Source organism: Poecilia reticulata, linkage group LG11 (genome assembly GCF_000633615.1).
Source record: "Poecilia reticulata strain Guanapo linkage group LG11, Guppy_female_1.0+MT, whole genome shotgun sequence".
NCBI classification, from domain to species: Eukaryota; Metazoa; Chordata; class Actinopteri; order Cyprinodontiformes; family Poeciliidae; genus Poecilia; species Poecilia reticulata.
The window spans coordinates 23481875-23483278 of NC_024341.1; the positions used below are offsets into that span (position 1 = coordinate 23481875).

The 1404-nt window shown below is 42.3% G+C and overlaps 1 protein-coding gene across 1 annotated transcript in view; it reads right to left on the bottom strand.

The window, feature by feature from the left end:
* Positions 1-6: 6 nt before the first annotated feature.
* Positions 7-1404, bottom strand: part of LOC103472862 (C3a anaphylatoxin chemotactic receptor-like) — an 11099-nt gene continuing 9701 nt past the window's right edge. Inside the window, exon 3 of the mRNA XM_008422719.1 lies at positions 7-1377. Coding sequence (XP_008420941.1) covers positions 577-1377 — 801 coding nt within the window. The 3' untranslated portion in view covers positions 7-576. The remainder of the gene's footprint in view (positions 1378-1404) is intronic.

Here is a 1404-nt window from a genome sequence, read left to right on the forward strand (position 1 = left end):
TAACAAAACAAAGCTTTAAGTTACATATTCTACTGTTTCACAAACCATCAGTATTCTGCTGCAGCATAATATGATTAGAAGTCATTCTGTATGGTGACACAAACAGCAGTGGCATCATTTCAACATTTCAAGGCTCACCGTATGAAAACAAATCTTAGAAAAACACTTAAGAAAAAAAAGCAGTTCRCTTTCCATACTTCATTTTATCTGCTCCTCTTGACCTTTGTCAAAAYATACTGAATCATAAATAATACTGAACTTCCTTGAAAACTTTCACTTCCCTCTGCTTTTTCATTCTTTCATCAACAGACACTTTGACTTTCTCCCTTCATTGTAAATCACAAGCACAAAAAAAAAATAATAAAAGAAACTGGAAGTACATGTTTTGGTAAAAAGTGATATGCTGAGCAGAGTATTTAGTTGAATTGAATATGTTGTACAACTCTATCTAACAAAGATTTTACATTTGGAATGTATGCAACATTTTCAGGAACCCGAAGTCTAGCGACCAACAAGAATCACTTTGACTTGTGTTTTTTCTACAAACACAAAGTTTTATTTTGATGCACTGCTTTTTCAGCCATCTGATTGGGTCACCTGTTCTTCAGTATCAGTATCAGTCAGAGCTTTCTTACAAATTCCTGTTARATTAAATCCCAGCTCCGGCTTAACATACAGYCCCATGCAGAAGTACAGCAGCGGGTTCACGCAGCTGTTAAAGTAGGCAAAGCCATTGGCCAAAGGATGCCAGATTTTCAGCACTGCATTATTTTTATCCACCATCTTCACAAGGAGCAGACAGTGGTAAGGACCCCAGCACAAGAAGAATGTAATGACCAGCAATGGCAGGATACGCAGGGGGCGTGTCTTTCCYGCAAGGCGAGTGCGTCGGATGCCGATGGCAGCCATGATGTAACAGATAAGAATGACCATGAAGGGGAAAACAAAGCCACACAGGAACCTGTTAAAATACAGAGCATATCTCAGTGTGCTGCCTTCCCCCTTCACCTCAAAAGAACATTTGCTCATGTTGTTCTCTCCCAGGTGGACTTGGCGGTAGAACAAGTAGGGACTACTGAAGAGGATGGCTGCGATCCAGACACAGACTGCCACCACCCTGGCAGCATACAGGGTACGGCGTCGCTTTGTGAAGAAGGGCCTCCACACACTGATCATCCTGTCCAAGCTGATCACAGCCAACAGGAAGACGGAGCAGAACATGTTGGCATATTTACAGAAGCCGTGAAAYCTGCAGAAATATTCTCCAAAGGGCCAGTGGTCGAAGAAGAGCTTCTTGATCAGGGAGGAAACTCTTGTGACGCAGAAGATGAGGTCGGCTATCGCCAGGTTCACCAGCCACACGTTGGTAACCTTTGGCTGCATTTTAAAACCAGAAAGAGAAAC